Raw genomic sequence first — 20,430 nt, 5'->3', positions numbered from 1 at the left:
AGGAGTCTCTGAGAGGAAAAATTGAGATCTTTTAGATGTAACCAGAGCACTCCACATAAATAATAATGTACATACCTATTTATGGAGAGATACCCTATTATCTGGCACATCTAGTAAATACTTGGCCCACAAAATTATTGGGGAACAAAAAATCCAGCTTTAGAACTCTAACAACACATACCTGGCCCTTTCCTGAAATCCCATCTTCCCTTCAATGTCTTTGGGTGCACAACATATGTATACCATTATGTTGCAAGAAAATTAGAGCAATGGGTAATAAGGTGCATCCTTGTCAGTTTATCCAGAACCCAAAAGGGCTATAGTGTTAGGTGTTATGATCCCAAGTACCAAATGTATTATGTGAGATTAAATGTCACCTTTCATGAAGCATTCCTTTTTATGGTGTGACCTCTGCTCATGTACGATACGGTATAATGTGAATTCACCAATGATTATCATGTCGACTAATGAATCAGCATGTATTAAAACTTCTACTGGCCTAGACACTACACAAGACGAACAAAATGCACCTAATGTATCAATCAGCAGCCAACCTCCGCATGATGATGTGATACGCTGCACAGAGAACGTCAGAACTATATTGGCCAGCTGCAAAAGTGGACACCAAGTTGGACCCCCAAATAGCTTCAGTCAATAATTCTATCCAATTTCTGTATACCCAATTGACTAACGTGGTGGGTAATAGGACTGATCTGAACTATCCTATTCAGGCATACATATCCACTAGATTAATCACATGTCCGTATCAAGCATTTATATCTAAAGTTGGTTCAGTGGCCATACCTTCCACCTTGATAGAAGCATTGCAAGATAGACATTAGGAGGCCATGGGGGAAGAAAGGGAAGCACTAGATAGGAGTAATAATTGGACCTGGTCTGCTTACTCTTTGGAAAGGAACCAGTTGGTTATCGATGGCCTTTTACCATAAAATATAAACTAAATGGTGAAATTGATTGGTACAAAGCCTGATTAGTAGCTGAAGAGTACACCCAAACCTTTGGCATCAATTATCTTGAGACTTTTGATCCGTTAGAAAAAAATGAACACACCACAAATCCTAATTTTGTTGACTATCATCAAAGAGTGGGACTTACATCAGTTGGATGTAAAGAGTGATTTTCTATATGGCACACTCGAGGAGGAGATATACATGTGTATTCCCCCAGGCTTCAAGAATGACCGGAATCATAACCTAGTTTGCAAGCTGAATAAGGCCTTATATAGCCTCAAGCAGTCACCACGAGCAAGGTTTGGTGAATTAACTATATCCATGAAGTGCATGGCTTATAAACAGAATAATGGTGATTATATTTCGTTTATAAAACATAGGTCAATTGGAGTAGCCATGTTCTTTGTCTATGCGGATGATATGATTTTAACTGGTGATGACCAAACTGAGATAGAAAAACTAAATGACCAACTAGGAAAGGATTTTGAGATCCAATAATTTGGTTAACTTTGGTGCTTGGGAATAGAAACAGCATAAACGAAAATGATAAGAGTGTTATCACAACTTAAATATACCTTGGATCCGTTAACTAAAACAGGGATGACAAGGTGAAAACCTGCACTCACACTAGTAATCCTTATTTCTTTTTTTCATTGCAAAAAACACGGTGCCGGGTACGGCCAATCCAAAAGTTGTGCCTGCAGACTGATCCAACCGTGCCCTCGACGCCACCTAGGGGGTTTTTATTTATTAAGTGAATCGTTCATCGCCATTTATAGGCAAGCATAAGTAGATACTGATTTCCAGTTGGGGATAGGAGAGTATAAACCCTCGATGGCCAAAGGGAGATATCAATGCATAGTTTGTTAAGTTATTCATCTGTTGCACACCAGACCTGACATTTCATATGCCGCTGGTCTTGTCAGCCAATTTATGCAAGATCCCAGAGATATTCACTAAAAGGATACTTGAAGGAAAACCACAAACCATAGAAAAAAAACCCATCCCAAAAATAATAACCAGGGACGAATCCCCCAGAAACTCTCCACTAAAGAACTCTTTTTCCTTAAAAAAATGAGCCATAGAAAACCATCCTCTCCCATCTCCTTGGGACAAATCAGAATAAAAAAAGAAGAAAAACCACCCCACTTCTCTCCCCTTACGATCACAGCCCAAGAGAGAAGGGAAACCCAGTCCCACGAAGCCAACTCGCACCCGCAACAAAATTCTCCACCGTATACTCCACCGCCTCACTCGCCGTAGTTATCACCTTAAACCCCTTCCAAGTCACTCTGTTCGCCGTCCCTGCACCGGCGCCGGTGTTCTGATACTCGCGATAAGTTAACGTGTTCAGCGCAAAGTTCCCGCTCCACTCGAACCACCCCGCCGGATCAATCACAGAAGAGATGGTCGACTGCATCACCACCGTCCTTGAATACTCCTTCCATGGCCGCCCCAAGAACGTCCTCGTCGAGCTCGGAAGATCAGACGCACCGCCGATTGTGCACCGTTGGATCACGATCCCCGTGTTCTGGTTCGGGTCTTCTCTCCCTTGTGCTGTCACCATGTTTCTTTGATTTGGGTTTGGCCTGCGGGCTATGATATTGCTGTTTTGAATCACCACTGCGGAGTTTCCGAAGATGAAGTCTACCGTGCCGGAGATGGTGCAGTCGCGGAAGAACTGGCGGAGAGAGTGAACGTAGAGAGTGTCTTGGTAGGCTCGGAACTCGCACCTGTAGAAGGCCGCCAGGTCTGAGCCCACGCGCAGGGCTACCGCTTGGTGCTTTGATGGCCCTGCCGTGTTCTCTATCGTCAGGTCCCTGGCCAGAAATCCTCCTCCCACGATCGCTGCAAGATATTGGAAAAAAAAAGGATTAGTTTTTTTGTTTCTGGGTATTCGTTTGTTTTCGTTTTTGATCTCAGAAAGAGCAGGAAAATGAGAGTATTGATCTTCGGTTTTTGTTTTGTTTCTTCTTCTTTTCAAGAGTTGTACGAAAGATCTCGCCTTTTATTTATCTGGGTCTTTGGTTTTTTTTTTTTATCAACACGAGAAGAAGATGGAAGGATGATGTCAGAAAGAACAGGAAAGTGGGTATTGATCTTCCTTTGGGTTTAAGCAATATCAGGCTTTGGTTCTTCTTGTTAAGAGTTGTTGTTTGTTTTATCAACATGAGAAAAATGATGGGTCCAACCAAATGAAAGTGCTCTAGTCTGAGAAAGAAAATAAAATGCGAGCTACCCTTCCTATCAAGATTTCTACAAAAAAAAAAGATGAGATTCCTATTCCCCTCGTTCTACGTTCGTTTCTTTCATCAAAATCAGATAAATACGAGTCCAGCGAAAACCAGCATTTTACCTATCAAGAAAAAAGCATTGATCTTCCTCCACGTTGAGAAAGATCTTTGCTTCTCTTTTTCTCACCAATATTTCTTCGAAAAAAAAAAATCAAGAAATCGGTTTCTCACGACATCCGGTTCTCTTATTGGTAAAAAATAATTATCGGACAAAATCGTTATCCCGACGATGATCAAAACGATTATCATCTTCTCCTCATCGACCCCTCACCTATTTCAACCATTAAGTCGAAACCCAGTACTTCAAAAATCAAGAAAAAAAAACACCAATCTCCCTCGACGTTGCGAAAGATCTTTGCTTCTCTTTTTCTCACCAATATATCTTCGAAAAAAAAACTCAAGAAATCGGTTTCTTACGGCACCCGGCTCTCTTGTTGGTAAAAAATAATTATCGAACCAAATCGTTATCACGACGATGAAGAGATAACAAAATCGTTATCACGACGATGATCAAAACGATTATCATCTCCTCATCGACCCATTACCTATTTCAACCATTAAGTCGAAACCCAGTACTTCAACAATCAAGAAAAAAAAAACCACCGATCTCCCTCCACGTTGAGAAAGATCTTTTCTTCTCTTTCTCTCACCAATATTTCTTCGGAAAAAAATCGAGAAATCGGTTTCTTACGACAGCCGGTTCTCTTATTGGTAAAAAATAATTATCGGACAAAATCGATATCACGACGATGATCAAAACGATTATCCTCTCCTCATCGACCCATCACCTATTTCAACCATTCAGTCCAAACCCCGTACTTGAACAATCAAGAAAAAAAACCACCGATCTCCCTCCACGATGAGAAAGATCTTCGCTTTTCTTCCTCTGACCAACAATTCCTCGAAAAAATCTCCAAAAACTAAACCCGGCAAACTCACCGACGGTGGCGGAACGGAACGTGGTAGAACCGTCGACGACGTTCCGGCTGCCGGAGATGACAGTAGCGCCAATTCCATCACCGACGAACATCAAATTCTTCTTCCCCTTGGGCACTTCCACGTTCTCCGTATAAGTCCCGGCCTTAATCCTTATCACATATCTCTTCCCACTGTTGGACGGCGCGGCGGCCACCGCCTCCGATATCTTCCTAAAATTCCCGCTACCGTCGGCGGCGACGACGACGTCCGCGGCCACGGCCCCCTGCAAGAGCCGCCGGTCCCCAGCCGTCATCCAGTCCGGAAACCCCGCGTCATCCACCTCAAACGCGTCCAGTAGCTTCCTCCTCCCCTCCCTCTCCTTCCCCTCCGCCGCGAGCTTCTCCTTCATATCCTGCTCCGCCATCCCCGTCACCATCGCCAGCACGTTGCTGCAGTGGTGGGACACGCTAAGCACGTCCTCCTTAACCTGCTCCCGCAGGAGCTTGTCCGTCGCGTCGTGGGAGAAGCCGTCGAGGCACGCGCCCTCGTTGGTGACGGCGGCGCTGAGGAGCGTGCGCAGGTCCGCCGCGTGGCGGGCCAGCGCGGCTGAGCTGGCGGCGCCGCTGTAGTGGCCGAGCGCCACGTCGGCGGCGCGGAGCTCGTCGAGGGTGACGTGGAGCATGTCGTCGCAGTCGCCGAGGGCGGTGAGCTCGCGCTGGGTGAGGTTGGATTGCCAGGTGGCGGCGGTGCGGTGGAGAGAGAGGGCGGCGTGGTTGACGGCGGCGATGGAGAGGATGACGGCGCCGTGGATGACGTCTTTGGGGGCGGTGGCGGAGGTGAGGAGAGAAGGGTTGCGGGAGAAGGACGCGTGGCAGAGATCGGGGTGGGGGGTGGCGGCGCAGGCGGAGCGGACGGCGGAGATTTGATCGGCTGGGGCGGCGCGGACGGCGGAGATATGATCGGAGAGGAAGAGGAAGGAAGAGAGGAAGAGGAGGGAGAAGGGGTGGGTGGCCATGGCGGACGATAGTTCGATAATTAACTTGGATAATTCTGAACTGCGGCGAGTGGGGGAGGGAGAGTATTATAGTGAGAGGGAGGGGGAGAGAGAGAGATGGATGGATGGATGGATGGATGGGTGGATGGATAGAGTGAGAGAGAAAGAGGGATGAAGATTCGGTTTGGCTGACAGCTGAAGGGTGTCGGTGTCAGAGTGAAGAAGGTGCAGCGAAGCAGCAGATTCACGTAGTAACTTGTTTTCTGGAGTTTCTTGCAAGTTTGAATATCAACGCCGTCTGTTTATCTCTCCTCTCTCTCTCTCTATCTATCTATCTCTATCTCTATCTCTCTATATCTCTCTCTCTCTCTCTCTCTCTCTCTCTCTCTCTCTATCTCTCTCTATCTCTCTCTATCTCTATCTCTATCTCTCTATATCTCTCTCTATCTCTATCTCTATCTCTCTATATCTCTCTCTATCTCTATCTCTATCTCTATCTCTCTATATCTATCTCTATCTCTATCTCTATCTCTATCTCTATCTCTATCTCTATCTCTATCTCTCTATATCTATCTCTATCTCTATCTCTATCTCTATCTCTATCTCTATCTCTATCTCTATCTCTATCTCTCTATATCTATCTCTATCTCTATCTCTATCTCTATCTCTATCTCTATCTCTATCTCTATCTCTATCTCTATCTCTCTATATCTATCTCTATCTCTATCTCTCTATATCTATCTCTCTCCCTTTCTCCCTCTACCTCTATCTCTCTCTATATCTATCTCTCTACCTTTCTCTCTCTATCTCTATCTCTATCTCCCTTTATCTCTCTACCTCTATCTCTATCTCCCTTTATCTCTCTATCTCTATCTCTATCTCCCTTTATCTCTCTATCTCTCTCTATATCTTTCTCAATCTCTATCTCTATCTCTCTCTATATCTTTCTCAATCTCTATCTCTATCTCTCTCTATATCTTTCTCAATCTCTATCTCTATCTCTCTCTATATCTTTCTCAATATCTATCTCTATCTCTCTCTATATCTTTCTCAATATCTATCTCTATCTCTCTCTATATCTTTCTCAATATCTATCTCTATCTCTCTCTATATCTTTCTCAATATCTATCTCTTTCTCTCTCTATATCTTTCTCAATATCTATCTCTTTCTCACTCTATATATTTCTCAATCTCTATCTCTATCTCTTTCTCTCTCTATATATTTCTCAATCTCTATCTCTATCTCTTTCTCTCTCTATATCTTTCTCAATCTCTATCTCTATCTCTCTCAATCTCTATCTCTATCTGTTTCTCTATCTCTATCTCTCTCTATATCTATCTCTCTATCTATACCTATCTCTCTCTATATTATCTCTATCTCTATCTCTTTCTCTATCTCTCTCAATGTCTCTGTGTATCCATCTATCTCTCTATATATGTTATATATGTATATATCTATCTATCCATCTATATATCTATCAATGTTTCTTTCTTTCTGTCTGTCTGTCTGTCTATCTATCTATGTATTTTTCTAATCCATCTATCTTCTACCAATGATTTTTTTCTAAAATCTATATATTCTACCTAAGATTTTTTCTAATATATCAATCTATCTTCTACATATGATTTTTTCTAATCTATCTATCATTTTTTCTCCGTTTCAAAAAAAAACTTTTCCTGGGTTTCTTAAACTTTTCTGGGCTTTGTTCTCATCCTGTGGTATCTGCCCTAGGAAGCCAAGCAAATCTATCTATAATTTATACATCTCAATCTCTCAATCTTTGTTTCTCCATCTGTTTTGAACAAATTTTACCCATCTCTCAATCTCTATCTTTCCGTATTATGTACACGGTTATCTACCAATCAATATTTGTATCTGCCTCACTTTTTATCTACTCTAGGCTATCTATATTTCTTCTCTGTGTGAGAGGAAAGAATGGGAAAACACCCAACGAGTGGGGAAGAAAAAAAGAAGGTTAGAGAGAGAACAGGGACACTTAAACGTGGTAGCGGAGGGGGAGGCGGCGGCCGCCCATACGCGTAGGAGGCCGGTGTCCAAATAGTCTTCAACGAGTCTTAGCTGTCACGGACGATACCCTTAGCTTTCACCTCTCTCTAGATCTGTCACACTATCTACTCTCTCTCTGGATCTTCCCCTGATTTCTGTCTCTTTCTCTGTCTGTATTCCTCTCTCTTTCTCTCTCCCTTTATATCTCTTGATTTCTGTCTCTTTCTCTGTCTGTATTCCTCTCTCTTTCTCTCTCCCTTTATATCTCTTGATTTCTGTCTCTTTCTCTGTCTGTATTCCCCTCTCTTTCTCTCTCTGTCAGTATCTCTCTCTTTATCTCTCTTCCTCCCTGTTTTTTATCCCTCTCCCTCTGTCTTTGTTTCTCTCTCTTTCCCATTCTGTCCCTCTCTCTTTGTTTCTCTCTCTTTCCCTTTCTCTCCCACTGTCTTTGTTTCTCCATCTTTTCCTTTTTCTATCTCTCTTTGTATTTTTTTTCCCGTTTATTCTGTTTCCCTCTTGTCTGTATTTTCTCTTCTGTTTCTCTCTCCCTCTGTCTGTATTTTCTCCTCTGTTTCTCTCTCTCCCTCAGTCTGTATCTTCTCGTTCTGTTTCTCTCTCCCTCTGTCTGTATTTTCTCCTCTGTTTCTCTCTCTCCCTCAGTCTGTATCTTCTCTTCTGTTTCTCTCTCCCTCTGTATTTTCTATCCGGTTTCTCTCTCTCCCTCAGTCTGTATCTTCTCTTTTGTTTCTCTCTCCCTCTGTCTGTATTTTCTATCCGGTTTCTCTTTCTCTCCCCCTCTGTCTGTATTTCTCTCTCTTTCTCATTCGCTCTCCCTCTGTCTGTATTTCTCTCTCTTCTGTATTTCTCTCTCTTCTGTATTTCTCTCTCTTTCTCTCTCTCTCTCTATGTATATATCTCTCCAATGTCCTCTCTCTCTAATCTCTGTCGAGTTTCTCTCTATTTATCTCTAGCTTTCTCTTTCAGGGTCTTCACACGATTGAGTCAATTTCCATTTTCTCTCAAATCATCTCCAACTTTTCTTTTCAGGGTCACCATTTTCTTTCCATTTTCTCTCTATCTATCTCTAACTTTATTTTGCCTGGTCATACCACTGTCCCCCTTTCTCACTCTCGATTTATCCCTTTCACCCTTTCTCTCTCTATCTATCTCTAACACTAGGACTCCACCTCTCTCTATTTTCTCTCTCTTAATTTCGCTATGCTTTTAGGGGTTTGCTGTACTGGTCTGCATTAAATGCCAAGTTAAAAGGGAGTTACTGTGGAAGTCAGCACATTCTCTCACGTGTAGTGAGAACCTTGTTGGGACTCTAACACCATTTGACTTCTTACATAAATTGCAAAATCTTTTTTATTCACCTCTTCTCCTTTGCGCGTGCTCTCCTCTCTCTCTTTCTCTTGCGCGCTTTCTCTCTCTATATCTCTCCCACCGGCCCTCTCTCTCTTCTCGCTTTCCACCGTCCCCCTCTCTCTCTCTTTTCCCGTCTCCCGCCGTCTCTCTCTCTCTCTTCCCGTCTCCCACCGTCTCTCTCTCTTCCCCTCTCCCACCGTCCTTCTCTCTCTCTTCCCGTCTCCCACCGCCTCTCTCTCTCTCTTCCCGTCTCCCACCGTCTCTCTCTCTCTCTCTTTCTTCCCGTCTCCCACCGTCCCTCTCTCTCTCTTCCCGTCTCCGACCGTCCCTTTCTCTCTCTCTTCCCGTCTCCCACCGCCTCTCTCTCTCTCTCTCTTCCAGTCTGTTGAAGACACGCCAAGTCCAGGGAAGGTTTTTAACTCCGTCTCCCACCGTCCCTCTCTCTCTCTTCCACCGCCTTCCCGCTATCTCTTTCCTATCAATTCGTAGATGACTCGGTATCTGCTGTTGTGAATTGTGACGGGCATGTGCCTTCCAACATACTTTCACGTTGGAATAAAATAGACCTTTCGTTTCCATAGATAGGCATGTGCCTTCTCGATACTTCGACTGTGTGCGAGACAGTTGGAGAGAGAGACGGGTAGGCGCCAAGTGAATGAGAGATAGAAGTAGAGAGAGAAACGTGTAAACACTAAGAGAGAGAATGATAGATAGAGACAGAGAGGTAGAGAGAGAATAAGAGATAGAAATATCGAGAAAGAGTGAGAGATAGAGAGGTAAAGTGGTAGATAGAGAATGAAGATAGAGTTATAGAGAGAGATGTAGAAAGAGAATGAAAGAGAGATTTACAGAGATAGGGAGGTAAGGAGGTAGAGAGAGAATGAGAGATAGAGGGGGAGAGACTTGTACACTCCAAGAGAGAGTGAGCGAGTAATAGAGAGGTAGAGAGACAATAGGCGATGAAGGGAGTGACAGATAGAGAGGTAAAGAGACAATGAAATATAGAGAGAGACGTGAAGAAAACAAGAGAGAGAGAGAGAGAAATAGAGAGTTAGAGAGACAATAGGCGATAGAGAGAGAGTTACTTGTAGACAACATGAGAGAGAGATAGAGAAATACAGAGGTAGAGAGACAATAGGCGATAGAGATAGAGTTACGTGTAGACAACATGAGAGAGACAATGCGAGATAGAGAAAGAGACGTGTAGACACCAAGAGAGAGAGAGAGAGAATGCGAGATAGAGAGAGAGATGTGTAGACACCAAGTGAGAGAGATAGAGAAATAGAGAGGTAGAGACAATGCGAGATAGAGAGAGAGACGTGTAGACACCAAAAGAGAGAGAGAGAGAGAGAGAGAGAAAATGCGAGATAGAGAGAGAGATGTGTAGACACCAAGTGAGAGATAGAGAAATAGAGAGGTAGAGATACAATGCGAGATAGAGAGAATGGATATTTGTATTTCTATTTGTATTTGTCTGACTGTATTTGCATTTTTCTTTGTATATGTATATATTTTTCTTTATAATTGTATTTATATTTGTTCCTATAGTTGGGTGAATATTTATATTTGTATTTATATCAATAGTTATATCATATTTATAAGTTAATTTATAATTCTGAAACAATGTGTAGTTCCTTAGTTGGCAGAAGGGCCTAATAACCATTCAGACATCCCATGTTTGACACGGAGCTGATGCATAAAACTATTCCCACCCTCTATAGATATTACTGCAGTTCTCTGTCCAGTTCTCTGCACCCTCTATTCCCACCCTCTATAGGGAGCGAGGGAGCAAGAGAGAGAGCGAGAGACAGACAGACAGAGCGAGAAGAAGAGCGGGAGAGAGAGAGAGGAAGAGAGGAAGAGAGGGAGAAAGGGAGCGAGAGAGAGAAAGAGAGAGAGAGTGAGGGAGCGAGAGAGAAAGAGAGAAAGGGAGAGAGGGAGCAAGAGAGAGAGAGAGGAAGAGAGAGAGAGGGAGAGTCAGAGCGAGAGGAAGAGAGGAGAGAGGAGCGAGCGAGAGAGAAAGAGAGGAAGAGAGAAAGACAGAGAGAGAGAGAGAGAGAGAGAGAGAGAGAGAGAGGGAGAGGGAGGGTGAGAGGGAGAAAGAGAGAGAGCGAAAAGAGAACGAGATATAGAGACGGACTTAATAAGAGCGAGAGATAAATAGACAGACACAGTGAGAGAGAAAGAGAGGCAGAATAAGAGAGAGCGAGGAAGAGAGAGAATATATAGAGTAAGGACGATAGATGGATCGATAGAGAGAGAAAGAGACAGAAAGAGAGAGAGTCCATGCGCCATACTTCACATACGACACGAAACAAGTAAACCATTACTCCTAAGGTTCCCTGAACGCTTCACGTGGATGGACAGTCGAGTTTAGCCGCCTTCGAGGTCTCTTCAATTTCTGTAGAAATTGAAGTAGGCCCCCCTTATCAGCCTTTATTCCAGCAGGCCCAACGTCAATGTCTTATCATCTCATTCCGGGGGCTGCTGTGCTACTTGTTTGTGCTTCCCCAACTTGGAAAACATAATTTGCTGGACCCCAGCTCTTGTATTCGTTCTACACACTTCAGAATATTGGTATGTAGATAACGATGATAATGGTGATAGAACAAGACCAACTTCCATGCATTGCGTAGTTTCTCACAAATTCAAATTTCGTCAAATTATTTAAGGGATACTTTGGTGGGCAAGAAAGATCTTTGATATATTTGGATATGATGAACCTGACTTTAATGGCACTAGTTGAATGCTTTGGTGGTCAATATTTATACTTCGGTGAGAGTGGGGTTTGTATTTAATAGTACAAATCAATAGCTTCACACCAAGTAAAAGATTTTGTGTTTTGTCCTGCATTCATATAAGATTGATACACAAATGAAATAAATATATAAAATTTATTTTATTCTCGTTTGTTGATTGCTTAATCTTGATCATTAGGATACAAGGAATTTTTGTTTACATCTGTGCAAAATTGAAATTATCAGATTGTTTTTTGGCATAATAGCATGTTTGCAAAAAATAATATTTTATACTCATATATTCTACTGAAAGATCAAATGAGAAAGGAAAATGTCAAAATCGTGAAGAAATAGTTTGAGTCAAGGCAAATTTAACCATATTACCTGGGAATTCAAGGGATTACTTTGGTAAGCCAGATTACTTTGTCAAGCCATTCAATGAGTCGAGATCAACTTCTATTTTTTTGTGTCTTTTACTAATTAAGTGTTCAAATTGATTGTATTCATACAGTTTTTTTAACAATGACTGCACTAACACACAATATCTACTGTTAGTGCACGGCCTTCCCATGTTGTGTCAAACAATCAAACTTGTCTTAGCTTAATGATGTTGTGATTTTATGTTCACCAAACTAGGAATCAATTTGGTAGACTGTTAAATCAGTACCATCCCTTGGTGCAGTCATTGTTTGTTTAAATTTTAGGATATTAAGAAAATAATCAATTCAGCCAATTCATCTTAGAATAAAAAAATACTCAAATCCATTATGTTTGAATATCATGTTGATATACCACATCACTTGATAAACTAAACACTTAATGCATAATGATCACTGGTATCAGCAAAACCGTTTGTTTTGTCACCCTATGTCTCAATACTATCTCAAAGAAACAAAACCAATGAACCAATAAAATTTCAAAGTAAGAAAAATTATATTATAGTGAAAAGATTAATGACCTCGCTAGTCTCTTTCAAATATTTATAAAAAAATATTTGGATATCAGTCAAAGAAATTCCATGCATAAAGAATAAATGATAAACAATTAACTATCACATAATCTATCTTACAGTTATTATTTTGTATGATATCTAGGTAAACACAAAGATGATAGATCCTTATGAATTACATACATTGACCAAACTTAATCCAATGAAGGCCTACATGAATTCAAGATGTATTAGTTGATCAAATCGATTAGCTATTAATGTATCACGATAACTAGATAATAACTTGGTCGATGCACAAATAATAAACCACATCAAATATTTTGTCTATATTGGTACATATTTTCTCCATCAAGGACTTAATAATAATGTAATATTTTGTAAAATTAAATCTACGTTGGAGAAGAAACAACTACCAAATAATAACTACATAACACCTCATTTAAATATGTTTTTAAAATAAATGTAAAAACTAAATTGAATTACTCTATTTATGATAAAATAATTAACTCCAAAAGTCACTAGATTTATGTGACCCTTGACTTATCAATAAATAAATCATAAAAAATGAAGAAAATAGAACCTTAATTTATCAATAATATTTGAGGGTATGATATATAAAATGATTTTCGAAGGCAGAAAATTGTTATTAAAGGATTTACAAATCTTCAGATATCTTGAGGATGTATGACAGTCTTCCAGGTCAACATATGGACTTGTGGTATGATTTATATTTTCAATAAAATTTAATAGTTATTAAGAAAATGAGAAAGTTATTGCCTAAAAATCCTTGAATGAGAAAGATAGAGAGGCACAAAATGTCAATTTGACTTCATTTTAATCCCTCAAACCAAAGTAAAATGTAGCATAAAATAAAATAAAATTTCTTATTAATTTTAAAATAAAAAAGTAAATTCTGGAAAAGATAGATGTGAGAAAGCAAACATATGTCAAAACTTGACCATATAGATTCGTACTGTCTTGACCTTGCACTAGGTCATACCATTTTGGGGTCATAGGACTTCGCCTTTATAATATCTAAAATATTTTGTAGGAGATAGGGCTAGAAGGAGATAGTGATAAGCGGAGCAAAAAGGGTTTTCCATGAGATGGGAAATGAAAACTATTAGCCCCACACGAGGTATGTGAATAAGTGATTGTCTGATAATGATAATGAACAAGGAATGTCCGTCTTTCTGCTAAACAGGATCTATTGAACTCATAATTCATTAGAGATTTTTTTATGAATGTCAACTAAGTATCATAATTAAATTGCTCCCGGTTGTTAGATCATTTGATAACCAGAGTCATTCTTTGATAAATGATCACTATAAGCTACAAGTTCTTTTGCAGCTATCACCTTCATGAACTTGAAAAGTTTAGGTCTACTCAAATATTTCTATGATTCTTCCATGATTGTTAAAAAAATAGACTTCCCCTCGGGGTTTGACTGGTTCAATATGAAATGGGAAGGTCAAAGAGGCTAGAATGGGGGATATAAACCTATTAGATCTGAAGAAAAAATGAAGTTAATATCTCTTTTAAAGGTATGGGGATGGTAAGGATACCCCTGCCAATAGAGAAATGTGTAAAACAGTTAAATAATATTGGGAAGGCCAGGGGCTCCTTGTGTCTTTTATAGGCATCTTTGGGCATTACCTTGTCTCTTGGACTGTCTCTGACCTGAAAAACGGACCTTGGTCTGCCATTTTTTTTCAGAAGACCGGGGTGTCAAGTTATTAACTATTATGGACTATTATGCAAGTCACATCATAGATAAAGCAATGTTCCCACCATGATAGCAAACCAGTTTGTGGGTACATGATAGTCTCCTCAGTATTATGGACTATTAGCTCAGACATTCATGCAATCCTCAGTTAATGAAAAGTTACACATGGACCAACTCATGATTCTAGGAGGACAAACACTGACTCATGCTCATGGGTGGGTATTGTGCTGCCCATCTCTGCTTGCAAAGTAGTGGAAAGAGGTTTCAAAATTGTGACTGCCAGTGGATGATGGTCCAATCCAGTCAGGCATATCGCACCCAAAATTCACTGAAATCAAGAAATATAGTTTCATTGTTCTACAAATTGTGTCAATAAATGTCCAAAACTATGGGCGTGGACGAGTGGGTTCCGAGTGTAATTGGGATATATATACTCGCTCCACGCCTAAAAACATTGAAAAACACTTCACTTAATAAATAAAAACCTCCTGGGTGGCGTCCAGGGCACGGATGGATCGGTCTACGGGCACAACCCTAGGGTTGGCCGTACCCGGCACCGTGTTTTTGTCAATAAAAAAAATAAAATAAAAAATGTCTTATATACTCTATTAATCATGATTCAGGAAAGATTGAGAAAAATTTAATTCGTCATTGGTGAATGAATCTCTAAAAAATTACCCTGAAATAGTTTTATTAAAATACATAAAATATTAATAAAATTGAAATATAAAAATATAAACAGATTTACGCATTATTAAACCGTAAAACATTAGGGATTTTTTGGAATTTTTCTTTGACCACTATCTGATGAGTTAGTCCCAAATAGAATAAAATTTAAAAATTTTCATTTGTGTGTTTAAAAGTATGTTTTTATAAACCATTTTTACATCTAAAAAATTTATGATCAAATGATACATATGTTAAACTATGAGTTAGGGAATTTTTGTCACTTGAAAAAACTTAAAATCAAAAGATTAGATTTAGTTTTGTAAATATGTTGTTTCTATTCACTCATATTTTCTTATTTATAAATCTCTGGATATTTTTTAAAATTATTTTAAAAATTAAGATGTCATTTTGATGGGCTTTTTTGTGGAAAAATTACATTAATTTTTTGTTTTCTTTATTAAATTAAAAGGAAACATTAATTTGAGTCATTCATAAGCTTAAGTCAGACTGGTACCCTAAAGTAAGCGTAATAAATCATGACTGAAAATCAATCAGAACCATAACTTGCCAATCAAGAAATTTTGTTGGCCTTGCAAATAAGGTAAGCCCTACCAAATCAGACTTGCCAAATCAGACCTGACAAATCAGAACTTTAAAATGACATAGATAACAACCTTGTGCACATCCATTGACTTTGACTTATCATGTTGACCATTCAAAGTCAAAGATGAAAAGTTGGAATACCTTTTATAAAAGAATGTGACATTAAAAAGACATTTAGAATGTTCATCTTGGAAAATAAAAAACACCATTTAGATGTTGCTTTGCAGCTCACATCAGTTGAATTGAGGCACCATATTCAACATAATATTGCTTTGGCACCAACTTGTTGCTACAACCTAAAAGAAGCATAGACATACATCACAATTAAAGAACACACAATTGGAAAAGGCAATCTAAATTTTGAATAATAGTAATACCATAAAATGATCTCAAAAAGTTTTTGTCTTTATAGTCATCCTTCACAATTTCCTCCACTCCACCATCTTGCTCTTTTTTCTCCTCATCGACTTTATAAGCCCAACACTTTAAATTCATCAGTATGGATACAGATTCCGTAGATGGCCAGCCTCTTTTGAAAGTGAAAATCCCTATTTCTTTGAAAAAAGATGTTATGATGGCACAATCAAAGCACAAATAGGGAGTAACTCCTTTGCAACAACTACAACAGGCGGATATTTTGCAAACCCAACTTCAGACCACCATTTGAGTGGGTCATCACGAGGACCAATACACGGCTCTTCTAAGTATTCATCTAATTCATCTCTACTAAATTTTTGACTTGGACTTGCAATTGTGTTTTTAGGCTCCATCAATGCAACCATTAATTTTGAGAATTTTGCAAGTATAGATGGTTGTTCTTCAATAATTTGTTGGTTGGTTTAAGTTGAAGAGGTGGACACTTTATTGAGTAATTGTACAGTTGTGTGGATGATGGAAAAAAATTCACCATCAGGAATAAACTCTAGCTTCTTTCATGGGTCTGACATTGTCACAATGGGGAACATATGCTTCAACTTCAAGTGATGTTGATAATCTATCAACTTCTATTTCATCTTAAAATATGCAATTTTAAGTGATGCTTAGAGATCAGGATGCATATCATCCAGTAGATGAATACCAGCGTCTAATTGATCTAATAGAAGTTGATGTGCCCTCAAAGCTGTAGATGTTGTAGTGGCTTATGACTGTGGAAGGATGTTAGTGGCATCATGAAAGCCTTCTAGTTCATCAGAATACTTTCTCCAAAGATCACACTCTTCAGCCATGATTGACTAGCTAACTTTTTTGTACTTAGATAATCATTTGCCATCAGGTTTAATAAAATTCATTTCTCATTAGCTGCTTCAATCATTTCATATGTAGAGTTCCACCTGGTGGGCAAATCTTCGATGAGCAATTTTTTATTTTCCATGCCTAAATCGTGGCATAAAGTACGATAGAGGTTAACTCTCTATGGTGAAGCTCCAGCTGCAATGACTAGTCTTCAATATCTATATAGCATTTCTTTAAATGAAATCTGAGCATTACTGAGGAGGATATATTGGTTGTCAATTTTTCACAAAGTGATATTGTCGCCCTTACAATTCGAGTTAATGTATCTGCTAAATGTTTTTCAAAAGAAGGATTTGATTCAGAAAAATTTAAGGACCTTAAATACCTAGCTCCTTCAGGCCTCGTTGCACACCAAAGTTTAGAACATGTGTCATGCATGGTCCATGATATTGGTCGGTGAAGTCTAAGTCATAACCCTTCATGAACATTTCTAAAGTTTAAATCATGGTTTTATTATTATTGGCATTGTTAGATGTCATTACATGTGCCTAAGAAACAAAGGGAAAACCTTTCAAATTAGTAATTACTAAATAACAAGTATTAATTATGACTTACCTTGTTTGTGAGATTATAATCATTGAAAATGATTTGTACTACCAAGTAAGCACCTTGATGAGAACCAATTAATTGGAAAACACTGATTACTCGTTCACAAAGTATCCATATGGTATCAATCTAATGTATAGTGATCCCAAGTATAGCTACTCGATTTGAGGTTTTCCAAGTGTCCATCGTTAGTGATATTTTTTCTGTTGTCCTGTGTACCTCTTTCAGCTTCAACTTTTCCTGCGTATAATTTTCAGCTGTCGTGAGTCGTATGGTCTTGGAACTTGGAAATATGTGTCATCACTTTGTTCATAGAAGGTTAAAACATTCCTAAATTTTGGATTGTCAATAAGTGACAATGGCAGATACACACTCACAATAAGGTCCAACAAAAGTGCTTTTGCTTCATCGGGAGATCTGCGTGAATACTTTGTGGTCTTTGTAAAATAACTTGAGATAGGTTTCACAGTTGTAGGAGGTTTTAAGTCATTGTGTTTTTGATACCCCATGATTTTAGATGCTTCCATTACTTTAATGTGCCCCCTGTCTTATCCCTGGCCACTATTATAAGTGTTCTTTTACAAAGTTTGCATTTGTAATTATCGTCACGATTTTTAATATAGTATTGAAAGATAGGAGATGAATTTTTATGATGGAAAGTTAGTGTATCATACATTATCTTTAAATCATTTCTTGTAGTGCACATTACATGTTCTTCACCCAAATCCATTAATCCAAAGTTGATTAGACTGGGAACTTAAAGACAAAATAGTGAACAACAAATCAAGATGACATAGTGAAAGAGTATAAACCAAGATAATAACAAATAAGAAAACCAAAATAAATCCAACTTGAACAGGAAGAAAAATATAATAATAAAACTATAAAGGAAGATGAAAAGAAGAATAAAAGAAGAAATGGAAATGAAAATGAAAAAGAAGAAGAAGAGAACAGAAAAAAAGGAGGATAAAAAGGAAGAATAAAACTACAAGAAGAAAAGATAAAAATAAAGGAGGACGAAAATAAGATGAATGAAAGAAGAAGATAATAATAACAAGATAGGAAGATGAAAATAAGATGAATAAAAGAATAAGAGAACAACAAGAAGAAAGGAAGATAAAAATAACATGAATAATAAGATAATATAATAAGGAGAAGAGAATAAAAAATAAGAAGACAACCAAATGAAAAAAATGAAGAAGAAAAAAGAGGAAAACAAGAAGGTGCGAGAAAACAAAATGAAGAAGACAAGAAGAGAAGAGAAGAAGAAAGGAACAAAGGAAGAAGACCAGATGATATGAGAAAAGAAGAAGAGCAGAAGATAAGAGAAGAAGAAAGGAATATGAACATTAGAAGAAAAGAAGAACAAAAGTAGAAGAGAAGGAGAAATGAGGAACGGAAGAGCGCGTGGAGGGTGGTGGTTGCGTGAGGCGACAGGGAGCGTGGGGGCAATGGACATCGCATCAGGCGACAGCGATCGCTGTAGGACAGCGATGAGCGTGCGGGCAGTGGCGAGTGTGCAGGGTAGTGCTAATCATGTAATATGGCGACAAGCGCACGAGGCGACGGCAAGCACGCAGTGTAGCAGCGATCGCGTGGGCAATGTCAGGTGGATAGAATAAAATTATCAGATCCTACTACGATAAGCATGGATGATCATGTGGCCATTAGCGTGGTGACACTAAGGATAAACAACAGGTGCTCTTTAGAGAAAGAGTTCATGGAAGTAATTTGTGTGAATCCCTTACTAGTGTCATACTTATGTGTCAATAAGTTTGATTCATATCATGGTTGTATAAGTACTCCATTGACTACGACTCTACAAGTATTATGCGTAAGGGTGAGCATGTTTTGACTAAGACATTTGAGTCTCCAACCACGAGATTCAAACATGTCTTAGCTAAAAAATGGTAACAAATATACAAAGGTGATTGGGGAGTCAAGAGGGGATCATCTGCCCGTGGTATAAAAGGAGATTAACTTGAGGAAATTGATGCATCAAATACTTGGCCAAGGTAATGGGATATTGGACAAGGTGTTCTCCTATGATCCACATTTGATGATTAACAATACTCTTAGGCCATTGGGGAGTCTAATATGGATCATAGGAGAACACCTTGTCCAATATCCCATTACCTTGGCCAAGTATTTGATGATTAACTATACTCTTAGGCCATTGGGGAGTCTAATGTGGATGACGGATTATATATATACAATAACCAATGAAGGTAAAGATTCTGTGAGAGTATTGAAACACTACTCTATATCTTCGGAGCATGAGGTGTAGCTTGGCACCCACAACTGGAAACTTAACCTATTGATTGGGTTAAATCAATCAACATATAGATTAATTAATAAGGTTGATCAATAATGGTATTGGACATTTAGAGTTAGACGGTCACACACATAAGATTACATGACATAGGAAGATATACTTTATTAAGAAGAACTTTTCTGAAAGTTCTTAATAAGAATTTTTTTTTCATTGATTTAACCCATTTTAGGTGTCCATGCCAGCCAGATCTGGGCTCCCCCCGTCTTCTTTATCTTACTATCTACTTATTCTACATGGGTACCTTGATGGTGAGGAGATCAAAAAGATATTGAAGAAGTTGGGGAAAGAAGGATAGGAGATTGAATGGTCCTTTGATCTCATGAATACTTCTAGATGCTGGGCACGTGTATGACTTGAAGACAATCTCCAAGGGAGAAAGTCAAGGGAGCAAAAAGTTTCCTAAAAGGTTAAAAAATTCACTTTCTTTAGATATTAATTGAGAATTGATTTCAGCCTTTTCTCCATGGAAAAGTGTTTTTTCGAGCATCTATTTGCAGCCCAGAAACAAACACCACTTCATCATTCATTCGCATGATAATAGACTCCAATGGTTTTGAGATATTATTATTATTTGAGATAAGGAACCCTGATGGATTCCCTAGATGCTATATTAGAAGAATTGGTTATTCAAGAAATCATTTAATAAGACTTCAAAAAATAGGTGTTAAAGATATAAAGTTGACAAAATTCCTTCAAAAATTATTAGAGAGATAACTTAATATTAGATGAATTGGTTACAAGTTTTAGTTAGAGATTTGGGTTTGATTTGTATCACCACTCATTAAAGACCTTTAAATCCAAAAATAATGAACGTTTGACATGCCAATATTCAAACTTAGACTAACTTATTTATAAATTTGGATTTGTCTGGGACAAAATAGATGTAAAAAATATTGATTAGATAGTATAAGCAGAAAATTGCTCATTAATTAACCCATAACTAGGGTTGATTGTTTTGTCAACTTCATCTTGAATTTCAACACAAACTTTTGGTATAAGATCAATTGATTCTAGTTTG

General features: G+C 38.7%; 1 protein-coding gene across 1 annotated transcript; it reads right to left on the bottom strand.

The window, feature by feature from the left end:
- Window positions 1-2,020: 2,020 nt before the first annotated feature.
- On the bottom strand, window positions 2,021-5,247 carry LOC144711455 (pectinesterase-like). The gene is made up of 2 exons (XM_078585462.1): window positions 4,205-5,247; window positions 2,021-2,819 (listed from the first exon to the last, which is right to left on the bottom strand). The coding sequence occupies exons 1-2, from the start codon at window positions 5,196-5,198 to the stop codon at window positions 2,137-2,139; spliced, it is 1,677 nt and encodes a 558-aa protein (XP_078441588.1). The 5' UTR covers window positions 5,199-5,247; the 3' UTR covers window positions 2,021-2,136.
- Window positions 5,248-20,430: the final 15,183 nt, after the last annotated feature.

The sequence above is a fragment of the Wolffia australiana genome, chromosome 13 (assembly GCF_029677425.1).
Source record: "Wolffia australiana isolate 7733 chromosome 13, ASM2967742v1".
In the NCBI taxonomy this organism is placed as follows: Eukaryota; Viridiplantae; Streptophyta; class Magnoliopsida; order Alismatales; family Araceae; genus Wolffia; species Wolffia australiana.
This window is presented reverse-complemented; position numbering and strand designations above follow the sequence as displayed.

What these genes read in the sequence shown, in the direction of transcription:
- LOC144711455 (XM_078585462.1), bottom strand. Translation starts at nt 5,198, where the DNA reads ATGGCCACCCACCCCTTCTCCCTCCTCTTCCTCTCTTCCTTCCTCTTC. An exon ending in GTTCCGTTCCGCCACCGTCG is followed by an intron (nt 2,820 to 4,204) that starts GTGAGTTTGCCG and finishes AATATCTTGCAG; the next exon opens with CGATCGTGGGAGGAGGATTT.